Genomic DNA, 15,262 nt, shown 5'->3' with positions numbered 1-15,262 from the left:
TTCAAGTAACATAGTTCTGGAGTACGGGTTGTCACAACGTTCACGAACACCTTACCGAACGTTCACGAACACAATCGAACGAACGAGACCTTTGTTCATGTTCGTTCATTTAACTAATCGAACGAAATTTCTTGTTCATGTTCGTTCGTTTATTAAACGAACGAACATAAACGAACTTCCCGCCGAACGGTTCACAAACTGTTCGCTGAACGTTCGGTTCGTTTACAGCCCTAGTTGGAGAGGTTTAGGCATCAAGGGGTGTTTACCAGAAGAAGGATATTTCTTCATATATAAACAAAACGTGATGGAAGAAGATCGATCATTCTTTTAGATGGCATCAAGTCGGACAAGGTGACACCATTGAGATCTTCAAATTCAATGGATGCGTCACCGGTGGATCCTGAAAATATTAATCGCTCATTTATTTATTTTCCGTCATCTCTACTAATTCTTTATATCTACGTATATTTGATATTGTTGAGTGAATCTTCAACATTCTTTATGAACAGAAAGAAAGACAAAAAAAAAAAAAAAAGCTTGCAAATTTGAGTTACTAGACTAGATTTAGATATGAAGAACAGGAAAGGGTTCAATATAGAATTGGTCGTTTACAAGGTAACATTTAGGTGAAGGCGGTCTCATAACGGTTTATGAAGAGTAGGATCCATTGTTGCAAGCTCTGCATACATGTTGGATATTTCCTTTGCAAAGAATGCTTTTGCCTGCGGTCTCTTCACCTGCGACAAATACATACAACTCCTTTAAGAGTTGGAACAAACAAAAACCCCACTCATAGCAAAGCTATTTGTTAAAAGTATAAACTGGGGTTGACCAACAAAAATCACCCGTTAGGAAGACATTCTGAGAACAAGAGAGGTAGGTAGGTAGGTACCTTGAAGGTTGGAGTGAGAAGGCCATTCTCAACAGTGAATGGTTCTGGCACTAAGGTTACAGCTTTTGCAAACTCAAAGCCCCTCAGCTGCAGGTTCAAGATATACATACATACATACATACATACATACATATCAGATGTGAAATATACCAAATTCATGTGTGTAATCGTCAAACAAATCACCTGAGCTTCCCTGCCTAGATCATCCATTTCAGCTAGAACAGCTGCCTTAGCCCTAGGATCACTACATAATTGTCTTAAATCATCATACTGCATAACAAAACACACATTCGATAAGTCTTGGTGGTACCAAAAACAAGATACACCCACTTTGCTACATTAACATGTTCAACTATATCATATAATTCACTAGATGAAGCGATGGAAAGGATGGTGTAAACAAGACAATACATAGACGAATGGAACCCCTTACATTTACATAAGAATAACATTCATTGCAACATAATTATTAATAGAATAGAAGAGGCGAGGAAATGGGCAGGTCACATGAGTTGGCTGACGGGTCAAACGATAATTTTTGGCAGTAAAGTCGGGTTGACCTTAAACACTTTTTTTGTTAAAATTATATTTTCTTATAAGTTATAAATGACGAATTTGATGTAAACATGAAAAATATATTATTTCAGGACACTTGGGGCCAAGTTGTCCCGCTTTGACTCATTTCCTTTTAAACTATATTCTTTTATTTTACCAACTATAGATAAAGCATAACACGAATTGAACCCCTTAGAAGTAAAAGGGTCAAGATTGCAACCTAACAAGCGATGAAAGTACCTTTATGCCCTCAGATGCAGCCCAATCCTTGATTACATCTGGATCAATGGATATGATTGCTACCAAAGATGAGTTGAAGCTGTCACCTGTAATCACAAAGGAACACTCAGTCAGCATTGTAAAGTAGAGTAGAGAGAGTGTTTTGATAGCAATACTGTGTGTGGTCTTACCATATACAAAACACTGAGCAACAAATTTACATTTGGCATATACATTTTCAATTTTATCAGGTGCTATGTACTCCCCTTGTGCCAGCTTAAATATGTTCTTTTTCCTGTCAATAATCTTAAGGCGGCCTCCAGGTAACCACATCCCAATGTCCCCAGTATGAAGCCACCCCTCATCATCAATTACTTCTCTTCTGCTCAAATAAACCAACACACAGTTTTAATTTCCTGAACCGGAAAAGATACTATATAATAATATAAAAGTTAGTTACATACGTTTGGACTTCATCTTTGTAGTAGCCTTGGAAAACACTAGGCCCCCGAACGCAGATTTCTCCTCGGGGATTGGGTTGATCATCAGAGGTGTAATTCATCTCTGGAACATCAGCAAGTTTTACTTCTGAAAACATGCTCATGAAAATAATTGAGTTAATATAAAATAACTTCATTAAGGATTATGTTCATATATAAGAATAAAACTCAAAAAAGAAAGAGCTCACCGCATGAAGGATTAGGAGAACCAACATGGCCAGAAAGGTTATCAGTCTCATCCATGATAGTTATGACACATGCAGTTTCCGTCATACCATAACCTTCAATCACTGGACACCCAAAGCATCTGCAAATATTTCATAAACTATTATGATTGGTGAAGTGAAAATGTGTTATCAACAGATTATTATTATTAACTTACACTTTTAAGAAGTCCATTATATCAGAAGATAATGGTGAAGCACCTGAGCCCAAGAAACGAACTCGGCCTCCCATTTTTGCCTTTATCTTATTGAATACCAATCTATCCCAAATTGGTGATGGTTTTCGACCTATACCAATACACCAGATTACTCAATACTCTTCACATTGACAACTTCAACAGCAGTGTAACACCGATTAAAATATTATATTATTTCAGCAATTATTTAATTTTTCAAATACTATGGATTAATAATGTACCACCCACCCACCTTACCCAATTCCTTTTTAAGTTAACGTTTCGACTGTTGAAGTCCTAAATAAACAAATATCCGAAACAATATTACATTGCGAAATAAGAAAACAAATACTATATTACTTCAATAGTAACATAATTTAGGAATATGAAGGTGTTATGCATTATAAAAAGTCTTTGGGTTAAATTCAATTCATCAGACCCATTTGACATGCTTCCTTTTAAGCTGTTTTATTTCTGTTTGACCCATTAGTAAAGGGTTCGAACTTGCAACCTAAAGGAGCTAGCAAGTTACCTTTTTAGTTGTTTGTAAGTATCTAGAATATGCCCTAATGTTACTTATGTCCAAAATGACTTATTGATTTATCAAGAGCCTTAGCAGTATGAATATTGTTACCCATGTGACTAGAATGATTTCATTTTCAGTTTATTACTTTGTTGACAGGAGATGGAAAATATTAGAGCGGGGGGTCGAAATGGGAGCAGCATCCTACCAGTGTACATTTGGTTGTTTATTATTTTGTTGGTGATTAGTTTTGAAGTAGCCAGAGTTTTATTATCATCCTAAACTCTAGGTTATTACAACTTACGAACGAGATCATAAGGTTGTGCTTCTCAAATTAATCAAGGACATACCACTCATCAATGCCTGCTTCTTGGAATTGTATGCAGCATTAAACAGTCTTTGCTTTAAAACCCCTGACGTGTTTACAGCATTCACAATCCTATAATAACCAACACACTAAAATTAACATACAGAAGAAAATGATCACATGCATGGTTTTATTAATCAGCTAATACCCAGCGTATATTCTATTGTAAAGACGAGGAACGCTGCAGAAAATTGTTGGTCTTAGAACAGCCAAGTCATCCATCAATTTTAAATTATCCTACATACATATAAGACAAACAAATTTATTAGATTTAAGTTCTAAACAGGTTCCATCATAACAGGTAACATTTAAGCATGGGTCAAAATGGGTTGGGCATACCTGCACACACATTGTTAAGGTTTTCAAATAAAAGAAGGTGCTATATACGATTACAATAACTACGTTATTACAAAAAAAAAAAAAAAAAAAACTAACTTAATTTACTGAAGTGATTTATGAGAATTATTAGGGTGTCAATCGTGTTGGGTCAGTGTTCGGTTTGGCGGGTTAATATTGATGAACTTTAAACACGGCGCATACATTTATTCATATCAAAGACATCAACCCCAACTGGGACACACTTAAAGTCAAGTAACCCGAACATGACCATGTCACCCAATTATCTAAATGGGCTGGTGGTTGTTTAAAGGGTTGGTGGATTGTAATCAAATTGTAAAAGAGTCATAAAGAGGTTGGCAGGTTAAGCAGGTAGTAAAGGGGTTTCTGATTAATTTTAGTACAACCCGAATACAAGACATTTCATTAACAAGTCAAACCGAACACAATCAGATGATTAAAAGGGTCAGACTTAACCTAATAACCAAATCATTGTCATGTTTTGGGTCATGTCAACATTTGCCACCCCTTCATTTATGCATTTAAATACACCCCGATGACTTACAACCTGCTTGCCCCCTTTGACCCATATCCCTTTTTGCTAATCATTTAGCTAAACCTATTTCATCCGTTACAAAATAAAGCATAATCCAAACAACCCATTTGAAAATGTCTATGGGTTGAACTTGGCACCTCTAATGACAAACCTAGATAAAAGAAAAGAGGTGGCAAGAAGAGCAACAATAATCCTTAATACCAGACTGATCAACAACCAAGTATCATCAATTTGATAATCCGTATATATTATTTATGCAATGGATGGGATGATAGATTTTATTTCTACAGCTAAAAGAAAGCAAGAAATGTAACACATACCCCTTGGTAAAAACCAACAGCAATACCACAGTACACTGACATAATTTGGTTAGCTCGCTCGTAGATATGCGCCAGCGGAAGATATGATACATAACTGTCCAAGTCAAATAAACCACAATAATTAAAATAAAGTATAACCATCAAAATGAGCACATTCTTAATATGAGTCAGATTGGGTCGACTCACATCAACGTTTTGTCTTCTCTTATTTCGAAACTATTAACATATCAAACTTACATTATAAAAAAAAAACTATATGTTCAAATAATAATCAAATTCTTTAACAAAGCATTCTAGAATCTATTATGCATCTTAAGGACATTTTGAACTAGTTCGGCCCTTTTTCATGATAGCTATCGTTAATTCATTTTGCCTGTTTAACACATTAGACTTCAAGTATAACCCAAATCAACCTATATGCTTATAAACAGATCAAATTTCCAAATCTAATACGCAATGATCGATGTATTTGGTAATAAAGTAGAAGCACACATGTCTGAGGAGTTGAATTTAATTTGCAGTGTTGAGGCTGCAACACTTGAGATCAAGTTTTCATGTGTCAGAACCACACCCTGTACATATAAATTAAGTATTATCATTATCAAGCCTATAAAATATCTTAAAAAAAAACTATGAATGCTAAGAAAATGTCACCTTTGGTGTTCCAGTAGTACCACTTGTGTAGCATATAGTAGCAATGTCATTGGCCTTTGGAGGGCAAAAAGGTCTTAGATTACTATGACCCTACATGAGTATCAACTATAATATCAGAAAGGTTCACATCCGTAAGACATATATAATAGAAGTTTGAACTAACCTGACTGATAAGTTTTGAATATGATATAAGTTGAACACCGGATGTTGCCGGGAGGGAGGGAAGGTGTCCATCTATCCCTCCCACTACCTGCCACATGGATAGAATTATTATATAGCAAAGTGATATTCAACATATCATATGGCAGTGGCCAGTAAAACCTACAAATGGTTTAAAAACATACCACTATTATGCATACACTACTAATTTCAGATAAGAAGCTCAACAACTGCAAATTGAGAAAAGACTCATGAGTTAGAATATACAGATGCGATATTGGAATAAAGATCAAACTTACAACATTCAATGTACTGGGCACACAAAAAACTGCCTGCACATCAGCATGGTTTATGATATATTTGACAGCATCAGGACCTACAGGTCAAGCAGGAGTATGATTGAGATAGTCAATAAAGGTTCACATATAATTTCATAATAATTAATTATGAAAGCACACTTACACACCAAGAGTGTCATATAAAGGCACCGAAACATATGAATAAGCTGAACATGCGTGATCAACAACCAGCCACTCGGGTCTATTTATAAAATAGAGTCCAACGCATGCTCCCTGCTCCAAAACAACCACCCAAATAAACCAGATTGAGCACTCGAATTATATGAGCATATGTGGATGCTAGAGGTGGAAAATCAGTGGGTTTGGTAACTGATCAAACCAGGTTCAGGTCAAGTAAAAAGTAATTTTTGACGGGTCAAAACATTTTGGGCAGAATTTTATAAAAAAATTGGTTTAAAAAGTTATTTTATTGCGATTTAGGAGGTTTTAAGCATTAATAGTATGCTTTAGGTAACTACCCACCCAATTGACATGCTAATTAAAAATAAATTAAAAAAAAAAAAAAAAAAAAACCTCTACCCATTAATGATAAAACATAACTTGAATTCAACCACTGATAAGTAAACTGTGACCAAATAAAAAAGTGGACATACTTTTGATAATCCGTGAAACTGGAGGCCAGATCCTATTGCAGATCGAGCCGTGGCTGTTTCTCCATATGTCATCCATTTGTACCTTGAGGTGCCAATCGAATATATTAATTAATAGTTACTCTACTCACCATAATGGAAGGAACTACATTATTAATAGTAGACTTACTCTCCAACAGTCCCATCTACTCTTACACGTGAACCCAAGTACTTGTAATCTGGGAATGTATCGACTGCATGTCTGAAAACACAAGTGCTCTTTAATCCAAGTTCAACTAGCAAAACCATAATAAACTATTCGGATGGATGGGTCAAATATATAATTGAGATGCTCACACAAAGTTATCATGTAATGTTTCAATCTCAGGATGATGAGGGAATCTGGTGACAAGCTTCAGCGGAGAACGTGCCGATCTGCGAGCAAGGAACCAGAATTTGTAAGGTGGCTGGCTGGCAGTTATATAAAGAGTAAATTACAAAAATCGTCCTTTATGTTTACACTAGATTGCAAAGTGTATCCTTTGTCTTAAAAAAGTACATAAAACGTACTCGATGTTTGCAAATCCTTGCACGTTATGTCCTTTAGCTCCAACTCTTTTAGTTTTCAAGTTTAAATCAGGGTAGATTGGTAATTTACTTATTTGTTTAAAATCTATTTAATAAATAAGACAATTTTCTTTTAAATTTTAAAAATATATAAACAGATAAATAGAGTTCCCCTCTCTCTCTCTCTCTGAAACTTTCTTTTTCTTTCTCTCTTAACTCTCTATCTCTCTAATTCTTGTTCATAGTTCTCACCACCATCTCTTTTCTAACCCATCACTTTATCAGTTCTCCATAACCGTCAGCCGACCACCACCACCCGGCCACTGCCACCCGAGAACCACCAGCTGACCACCGTTGTAAGCACCACCACCGCCTAAAAAATCTCTTTTTCGTGCTATTTCTTTTCTTGTTCGATTGCGGCGGTAGATTAGAGTTGATGTTGATGGGGACGGACCAGATCTATAAAATCACAAGTAGATATTGGTCGGAGATTGGGGTGTTGATAGTGGTCGCAACCCGGATCAGAGGGTGGAGAGGCGGCGCATGACGTATGGGGTAGCGCGTGACCAGAACTGTTAATGCTCTGCAATTTGCGTCAAAATTGTGTTGGTTTAGTGGTTTTAAGAATGAGGTATCTGTTGATTTTGTTTGACTTTGAAAATTGAGTTTGATGATTGTATATGTAAGTTAACAGTTATTATTATGCTATGATGATTTGCTTGAAAAATGTGGTCATACTATAATGAGGATTTGTATATATGAAATTAAATGCATTTGGATTGATTGTGTAATTTAGAACTAGTTTGGGGGATTCTGTAAATAGTGATGGTAGAGATTTGTATATACGAAATTAAATACATTTGGAATGAGGTAGGAGTTGGGCAGTGGTGCTTCACCGGAGGAGTTGGTGGGTATGAGCGGATCGTGGCGGCGATGTTGGTGGAGAAGGAAGGGGTGTTTGTTAGGCAGGAGGAGACACCAGAGTTGGGCGGTGGTGCTTCACCGGAGAAGAAGACCAAATGGTGGGGTGGGAGGTGGGTTGTGGTGGTATGGTAGTTAGAGAGAGAGAGAGAGATGGGGTTTATATATATATGTATATATTTATAAATACATATATATATATATATATATATATATATAAAGTGTGAGGTTCATTGGGGAACACTTAAAAAGTGGGGAACAGCAGGGAACCGACTCAAACGAACTCCGATTGGACTCATTTCAGTTGCGTTGGAACCGGCTCGTCGAACCCTAACTAGGATCTTTTAACCCTGAACCCTAAATCATAACCCCTAAACCCTAAATATATTAGGGTTTGGCTTTTAGGGTTTTTCTTTAGGGTTTAGCTTTAGGGTTTAGCTTTAGGGTTTAGATTTAGTGTTTAGGGTTTAGCTTTAGGGTTTAGGGTTTAGCTTTAGGGTTTAGCTTTAGGGTTTAGCTTAGGGTTTAGCCTTTAGGGTTTAGTTTTTAGGGTTTATAGTTTAGATTGTACGGTTTATCTTAGGTTTTAGCCTTATTTTTTTAGCTTTAGGGTTTAGAGTTTAGGAGTTAGGATTTAGGGTTTAGGGTTAAAAGATCTTAGTTAGGGTTCGACGAGCCGGTTCCAACGCCGCTGGAATGAGTCCAATCGGAGTTCGTTTGAGCCGGTTCCCCGCTGTTCCCCAATTTTTAAGTGTTCCCCAATGAACCTTCCCCTAATGTTTTAAACATAATTATTTAATTTAGGGTAAAACGACCATGTTTGTTAATAGCGGCAATAGCCAACGAGTTCGAGTACACGCTTTGGCCTAATAGACTATGCTCTCACCGATATACGGCTACCGGCATCCATCCTTCCAGTTACTACGTGACTCGAGTCATTAGAACAGCTGAGACTTTGGTGAGATTTTTAAAATCAATTTAAAGAGTGGAACGGGTCATTAAGATGCGGGTTTCACCCCTAACTTAACAACTTCGCTCTGTGGTCAAAACAACCATGAGATAGAGATGGAGATTTCCGTTGAGGTATGGATATCACTCCTAACTCAGCGAAAGAATCTCGTGCGAGATGAAATACGCGGGGTGAGTGATCTTATCGAGAGTTCTTGGTTTTCACACCTAATCTCGACACAATCACTCGTTGGTGTTATATCAGCGTTTTCCAAACATGTGCATTGTGTTAGCCTTAGGAAAGGCATGTAATCATTTAAACCTTAGGAAAGAAAGAGAGATGGGTGGTGGTGCTTCACCGGAGAAGAAGACCAGGGGTGGGAGGTGGGTTGTGGTGGTATGGTAGTTAGAGAGAGAGATGGGGTTTATATATATGTATATATTTATAAATACATATATAAAATGTTTTAAACATCATTATTTAATTTAGGGTAAAATGACCATAGTTGTTAATAGCGGCCATAGCGACCACTAACACACCAATGTGGGACAAAGTATTTACCACCTTTTGAGACTTTCATTCACACACCCAACATATAAGTCCTAAACTTTTGCTACTAACTATTAGTTTTTGTTAAATATACATGTAAAATAGCATATATACAAGGGTATTTTGATGTAATATACATATAAAAATTTTCAAAAATCTTTTTCTAGTGTAATCGCTATTTATAAAATAGCCGTCGCTATTTGACGCTATTCGCTACGTAGCCTATAGGTGCCTTGTCGCTATCTGTCGCTATTCGCTATCGACAACTACGAAATGACCAAAAAAGTGAGGTACACTTGGTCAGATTTAACCATAAAAACTAACTGAGTTATGGTTAAAAGGACATAACGCGCAAGAGTTTGCAAACATCGAGTATGTTTTCAGTACTTTTTTAAGACAAATGACACACTTTGCAATCTAGTGTCAACATGGACGATTTTGGTAATTTACTCTTGTATAAATAAACACAGAAATAATAAGAAGAGGAGGAGGTTAGAAAAGTGTTGACCTGTACACATTCCACTTTCCAGAGTTCAATTTTTCCGGGAGAACAACACTATATCTCCGATCTGCACAACAAATCATGTGTTCCATGTAAATCATACTAACTAACCCTCCTGTTCTAGTCTAGACTGGTTTAATAATAATCACCTACCCTAGGCTAGGGTAATAAATAAATAAATATGTAACAAACACAGCAGGAAAACAGAAATTAGATATAGAATGAGATGATTACCATCGACGAATTCCGCGGCAGTGGAATTAGTATAAATCTGAGAGTTGGAAGTGTCGGTGGAGGGAAGAAGATGAGTTTGAATTGTAGTAAGGCGGCGCCCAGCAATTGAATTTGAATCCTCCATGAATCAGTATACAAAATCAAAGTCCTGTTGTTTTGGTAGTCGAAGTGATACACATATAGAGGGAGGATAAAGAGTACGGGGCACGCAATTCTATGGTGAAGATATGAATAAAATCTTTAATTTATTTATTTATTTATTTATTTATTTAATATTAATAATTGTGGAGGGGAGGAATAGGATATACTACATTGAATTGGTATTTGGGAATTTGGATAAGGGTTAGGTTGGTGAAACACATCACACAGATTGAATGATGATTGCGTACGCGGGCGGCCATTTTCTCTCACCAACAACATTACAAATTTACCAACATGCCAAAATCGCAAGATTAAAACCACCATACTACACAAGTACAGATATGATTCTTTTTTCAAATACCAACATGGCAAAATCGCAAGATTACCATACTACACAAGTAAAGATATGATTCTTTATTCAAGGGTTTTAATATTAACTAGAATTAAGCACCCCCGCGTTGCGGCGGGGGCCTAAAACTATGCCAAATAACATCAATGTCACACCGTTGGTAGCGACAACCAACACTGAAGTTGCGGCGTGTTAATGCTGAAATATAAGAACGAAACGTATAACATGAAAAAAATAACTATGTCGATTTAGGACACACGCGTTGCGACGAACTTGTTACATGGAAAAAAATAGACGCAAAAACGTTGAACCACACTCGCGCGTTGCGCCGTGTTAACTCGCAAAATAACGTAGAAAAGAATAACTAAGTCAATGTAGGATCCGCCCGTTGTAGCGAACTTGCCAAAGGGGGAAAGTAGACACATTGCGACATACCTGTCAAATGTGAAAAAATAGAGGAAAAACGTTGAACCACACACGTACGTTGGGACGTATTAGCTCGCAAAATTTAGAACGAAACGTAAAACGAAAAACTTGCGAAAGATAAAAAGTATGGGCACCAAAGTTGTAAATAAAATTTTTTTGGGTTAAATTACAAAAGATAAAAAGTTTTGGGTTAAAACTAAACAAACTAAAAGTGTTAAAATACAAAGATTAACACTTTTGGGTTGAAAATGAAAATTCATAATTTTTTTTGAAAAACTCCCCAAGCATGGGGTACAACACATAATGCAACGATTTGTTGCAAATTTATATTATGGAAATATACTAGGTTAGAACCGTGTATTACACGGTTTGAATAAATGTAATTTTATATATTTAATAGTAAAAGTTATATCTTTATGAACCATGTATATTGTACGGGTTAAATAAATGTAATTTTATATATCAAATAATAAAAAAGTTATATCTTTGAAAACCATGTGTATTACACATATTAAATAAATGTAATTTTGTATACTAAATACTAAAAACGTCGTATCTTTAAAAAACTGTGTATAATCGGGTTGAATAAATCTACCGAATAATAAAAAATTACATCCTTAAAAATCTCGTATATTACACGCGTTGAATAGATCTAAAAAAGAGTTATATCTTTAAAAACCATATCTATACACATATTAAATAAATGTAATTTTGTATCTAATCTAATACTAATAAAAAGGTCCCCTTAATGCCACATGACATTTTTTTATAATAAAAGATTTCACTAAAAGTCTATGTGTCAATTTATCATGTTAACTCAATCATAATAAATAATAAATAAATTAATATAAAGGCTATTAAATGATTGAATTTAATATATATATATATATATATATAATCTTGGGTAAATTACTTTTTGAGTCCCTGTGTTTTAGTGTTTTTAACTAGTTGAGTCCAAAAGCAAAAAGTTTAACGACCTGAGTCCCTATAAGCATTTTCATTCACCATTTGAGTCCTTTTGAGTCCAAATTTTAACCTTTTGAGTCCAATTTTTTGGACTCAAATCGTTATAAAATAAACAAAATTGGACTCAAAACGTTATAAAATAAATGACTAGGGACTCAGGGCGTTAAACTTTTTGATTTTGGACTCAAGTGGTTAAACCCACTAAAACACAGGGACTCAAAAAGTAATTTACTCTATAATCTTATATTCATAATTATATCTCTTCAATATTCTTAATTCTTAATATTAGTTATCTATTTACCTATACTTTAATATAATATCTCTACTTTAATAAATAAAAACATACTTATATCAAAAGAAGAGGGGATAACCAAAAATATATACGTCCATCACTATTTGATGTAACCAAAAATTTCAAACCTCATCATGTTTATAATTTGTTATCATCATTTTCACAAATGTTAAACCTATATATAAACAGGGTCAAGTTATTCTACAAAGGCTTCTAATTGTAAGAAGTGTAAGAAGGATTTATAGAGTGACAAGTGTCCAATAACCTAAAACTAAACCTGTGACACTCTAGGTTTTCCGAACGAACATCTTGTAATATCCTTGTGTATATATATGTTATTAAATGGAAACGTGACCTTTTGCATGATAAGTGTTGTATGTATGTATTATATATATATGTATGTGAGTCGAGACCATGACTCGCAACCACTCGGTTGCGAGTGGGCCACTCGGTTTCGAGTGGGCCTCTTGGGCCGTAACCGGTTTGGGCCGAAACCCCCTTAGCCTATTTGATACTTGGTATATAACCCCAAACCTTTCCACACTCCTTCATTTGTTACACAAACACATACACTCCTCTTTCTCTTTCACTAGAAACCCCAAACAACATCCCAATCTCTTCCAACTTTCGGTTCAAGCTCGGATCTCACAAGGAAACTCGGTCAAGCTCATCATCATTCGGACACTCTACTTTCTCGGTTCCTTTCCTTTGTTTCGGCTCCTTCTTCATAACCGGTTAGTGTTCTATTTTGTGTAATGGATGCCTTGTATGTTTGATGAATGAAATGTTTATGAACTAGAAAATGCTTGGTTAGTAGTGTTATGCATGATTTTTAGGATGATTTGTGAAGTTTGACAAAATGTGTAAACCCTTTAGTATGAAAGCTTGATAACATGTTTAAAATGGCTAAAGAATAGTGGTTTGGGAATGTTTAAACCAATCAAGCCTTGTTAAAGTTACTAAATGTATGTTTCCTTGTTCTTGCATGATGATCTTGATGAAATATGTGATTTTCGGTTCAAAAATGTATGGTTATGATTGATATGAAAACCCTAAAAATGATGAACTTGTGATGAACTTGTTGAATATGACTTGAAGGTTTAAAAAGGGCAATGTTTGATCCATGTTTACTAATGGTCAGATTAGGAAAAGTGTTAGTGAAACCTTATTGGCTATTACTTGATTTGGGCCTGAATACATAGTACAATTTAGCCTGATGTATCTGAATCAACACGTGAACATGAAAAGGACAGCATTGCGACTCGAGATCACACGGTTGCGACTCGTAACCATAGCGTGACAACTCGAAACCACAGCGGTTGCGACTCGTAACCATAGCGTGACAACTCGCAACCACAGCGGTTGCGACTCGTAACCATAAGCGTAACAACTCGAGACCACGCAGTTGCGACTCGCAACCACAGCGTGACAAGCCGAAACCTCATGGTTGCGACTCGAGACCACCTTGTTGCGACTGGGCTGTCCACTTTGGTTATTGGGCCATAATGTGTTTAATATGGGCTGCCTGTTGACTGGACTATGTGTTACTGTTTGATTTTGTAAATGTTAGGGCCGGCCCAATAACCCACTGTATTTAGTATGCATGATACGTGTTAGTTATGTGTAAGTTTTTACGTGAATGCTTGTACACCAAACCTGACCTATACCGGTAACCATGCTAGGACGTGGTGACCAACGTGTTTGACAAGTAACCTAATCTGCCGAGCAACCCAAGGTGAGTTCACACACTAAAAGCATGCGTCCCGCGGAGGGACACGAACAAACTACCAACTTTGGGAAAAACACTTTTGACCCATTACTCCGGGGGAAAACAGAATGGGTAATTACTATCTCCGGGGGAGATACGTTTGGATATTATTTATAAATCACAACTAGCCATGCTAAACGAAACTCTATCACTTTAAGTCCCTGCTTACAGTACCGATTAATCGCCGGGGGCGAACGGGTTATTAGTTGATAGTGCTATTAGGTTTGACAACCTCACACCGTGACCGGGGGAGATTGGGCGTGAACTAGTAGACCTTGCAACATGGTCAACGACGATAGACATTGACTCGGGGCACAACAACTTTCCGTCAACAGTTTCGGTATCTACAGTTTAGTGAGCTTACAGATGGGGTAGCTCCCCACAACGTGATTATAAATGCTTTATCTAAACAACTCAAGTTTTCGGTAAACTAAAAACTGGACAACTAGTGAACTCACTCAGCATTATTGTTGACCCCTTACTGCATGCTTTGCAGGTAACCAGTGACTCAGGAGCTGCTGCTTGGGGATGTGTAGTGTTCGTCAAAACCCGTGTGTTGGGTTTAACTATCTTGAACTACGGACTATCTTTAAAACTATTTGGTTTATGCTTCCGCTGTTTTGTTAAACTAATTATCGAACTTAAACTACGATGTTGCTAACTACTCTGGATAGTAAATATTTCTACTATTTAATCAATGCTCAGTATGATTAGTGGTTGGATCCTGGTCAGTCACGCCTCCAAGCGGTGGTGTTTCCGCATGTGGATTTTGGGGGTGTGACAGATTGGTATCAGAGCCATTGGTTATAGTGAACTTGGTTTTAAAAAGGGGGAAATCTTTTTGGGAAAAACCAGACTATAACCTGAGACTCGCGACGACACTACACTCCAAGTGCAAGGCTCGACACATTTGACCTCATAGCTCGGACTAGTGTTTACTTGTTTGCTTACCTTATGTTTCCTGTTTTACTATACGTACTAGTGTGTGCCTAATTAGATAGATACACCTCTCTCTTCTATCTCATTCTCGCTACATTACGACCTCACACTCATACTATGTTTTCTGATTATGAAGACAATGAGTGGACGTGGAAGAGGAAACATCAACATGACTCAGGCTCAATTCACTAACCTGCTTAACACGGTGGCTGCAGCTTTCGCAGCTCACCCTGGAGGTAAACTCGATATC

General features: G+C 36.5%; 1 protein-coding gene across 1 annotated transcript; it reads right to left on the bottom strand.

Annotated features, from left to right (window-relative positions):
• Nucleotides 1-440: 440 nt before the first annotated feature.
• Nucleotides 441-10,363, bottom strand: LOC110929342 (long chain acyl-CoA synthetase 7, peroxisomal). The gene is made up of 22 exons (XM_022172483.2): nucleotides 10,132-10,363; nucleotides 9,904-9,964; nucleotides 6,767-6,844; nucleotides 6,600-6,671; nucleotides 6,434-6,515; nucleotides 5,948-6,053; nucleotides 5,781-5,857; nucleotides 5,667-5,711; nucleotides 5,486-5,572; nucleotides 5,323-5,412; nucleotides 5,161-5,240; nucleotides 4,669-4,762; nucleotides 3,605-3,693; nucleotides 3,440-3,528; nucleotides 2,549-2,678; nucleotides 2,355-2,473; nucleotides 2,131-2,254; nucleotides 1,858-2,048; nucleotides 1,688-1,773; nucleotides 1,076-1,162; nucleotides 893-979; nucleotides 441-737 (listed from the first exon to the last, which is right to left on the bottom strand). Exons 1-22 carry the CDS (start codon nucleotides 10,253-10,255, stop codon nucleotides 639-641), a joined length of 2,097 nt encoding a protein of 698 aa, XP_022028175.1. The 5' UTR covers nucleotides 10,256-10,363; the 3' UTR covers nucleotides 441-638.
• Between the last annotated feature and the right edge of the window lie 4,899 nt (nucleotides 10,364-15,262).

Source organism: Helianthus annuus, chromosome 3 (assembly GCF_002127325.2).
Source record: "Helianthus annuus cultivar XRQ/B chromosome 3, HanXRQr2.0-SUNRISE, whole genome shotgun sequence".
Taxonomy (NCBI): Eukaryota; Viridiplantae; Streptophyta; class Magnoliopsida; order Asterales; family Asteraceae; genus Helianthus; species Helianthus annuus.
Note: the sequence above shows the minus strand (reverse complement) of the source record. Positions and strands in the feature narration are given on the sequence as shown.

Coding starts and splice junctions, on each gene's coding strand:
- LOC110929342 (XM_022172483.2), bottom strand. CDS start 10,255: ATGGAGGATTCAAATTCAATTGCTGGGCGCCGCCTTACTACAATTCAA. Junction 6,672..6,766: donor ACATTACATGATAACTTTGT/GTGAGCATCTCA, acceptor TTGTGTTTTCAG/ACATGCAGTCGATACATTCC. Junction 2,255..2,354: donor TTCTCCTAATCCTTCATGCG/GTGAGCTCTTTC, acceptor GCATGTTTTCAG/AAGTAAAACTTGCTGATGTT.